General features: G+C 47.6%; 1 protein-coding gene across 1 annotated transcript in view; it reads right to left on the bottom strand.

Annotated features, from left to right (window-relative positions):
• The window catches only part of LOC101852084, a 5,311-nt gene that overhangs the window by 886 nt on the left and 3,148 nt on the right, over positions 1-1,277 (bottom strand). The window contains exon 4 of the mRNA XM_005094298.2: positions 81-200. Within this exon, the coding sequence (XP_005094355.1) occupies positions 81-200 (120 nt within the window). The remainder of the gene's footprint in view (positions 1-80; positions 201-1,277) is intronic.

The following is a 1,277-nucleotide window of genomic DNA, read 5'->3' as shown; positions in this document are numbered from 1 at the left end:
TCTCTCTCTCTCCCTCTCTCTCTCTAGCTCTCTCTCTCTCTCTCTAGCTCTCTCCCTAGTGTCTCTATTATATTATGTACCTCTAAAGCTCGTTTTTGGGCACGGAGTACAGCCACATCATATACAAGTCTTGCTTCTTCCTCTCTTCTTTGCTTCTCCGTCTTCATGTTTCTGGGGCTGGTGACTTTGGTTTTAATATTCTGGATAGGTATTGGAAAGATGATACATTTTTCATGTTAAAACTTTTATAATTGGCTGATATATTGAATGCGAGGAGGGTTAAAAATTATAATATTGAGAAAGGATAGTGTTTTTAACAGAGTATTACAGCAATCCAGGTTGTTAAGTGCGCTTTGAACGGCAAGTATTTTATGAAAATATGATGCACCAACAGCAAAATACAAGAAAAAACCCTATATCCCTCTCTCTCTCTTCTCGACTTCCCCTCCCACCTTCTCTCCTTCTCAGAGCACATCTCCTTTCCCTTCCACCTTCTCTCATTCTCTCCCATTATCTCTTCTTCTCAGACTACATCCCTTACCCTCCCACCTTCTCTCCTTCTCAAATCACATCTCTTTCTTCTCTCCCACCTTCTCTCCTTCTCTGCCCCTTTCTCCCCTCTCTCCCCCCACCTTCTCCCCTTCTCTCCACTTTCTCTCTTTCCCTCCCATTTTCTCTTTTTCTCAGACTACATCTCCTACCCTCCCACCTTCTTTCCTTCTCAAATCACTTCTCTTTCTTCCCTCCCACCTTCTCTCCTTCTCTCCCACCTTCTCTCCTCCTCTTCCGTCTTCTCTCCTTCACTCCCTTTTTCTCTCAATCCCCCTCCCCCTCCTCCCTCAACCTTCTCATCCTCCCTCCCACCTTCTCTCCTTCTCAAACCACATCTCTTTCTGCCCGCCCACCAAGCGGTCTATAATTACGCCGATCACACCCCGGGAGATCATGGGAGGGGGGGGGGGGGGGGGACAGAGAGAGAAGGGGGGGGGGGAGATCATTACAGAAATGACCGCTGTCCACTCTGTCCACTCTACCTCTCACCTGAATAGGTCGCTGGGGTCAAGATGCGATCACCAGAGAGGGGCTGAGGCCAGTATTGTTGTGGTTGCTTATTAAGAGAAGGCGAGGTATCGCTTGGAAGGCAAGGGGAGCATGGATAGAAAGAAAGGTGAAGGGATGTCTATCCGCCAATAACGGACTGTACATGTTTTTGTGTGTCCCCCCTCCCCACCACATACACACATACACACACAAACACACACACACACACACACACA

This window comes from Aplysia californica, unplaced genomic scaffold (assembly GCF_000002075.1).
Source record: "Aplysia californica isolate F4 #8 unplaced genomic scaffold, AplCal3.0 scaffold00079, whole genome shotgun sequence".
NCBI lineage: Eukaryota > Metazoa > Mollusca > Gastropoda > Aplysiida > Aplysiidae > Aplysia > Aplysia californica.
Note: the sequence above shows the minus strand (reverse complement) of the source record. Positions and strands in the feature narration are given on the sequence as shown.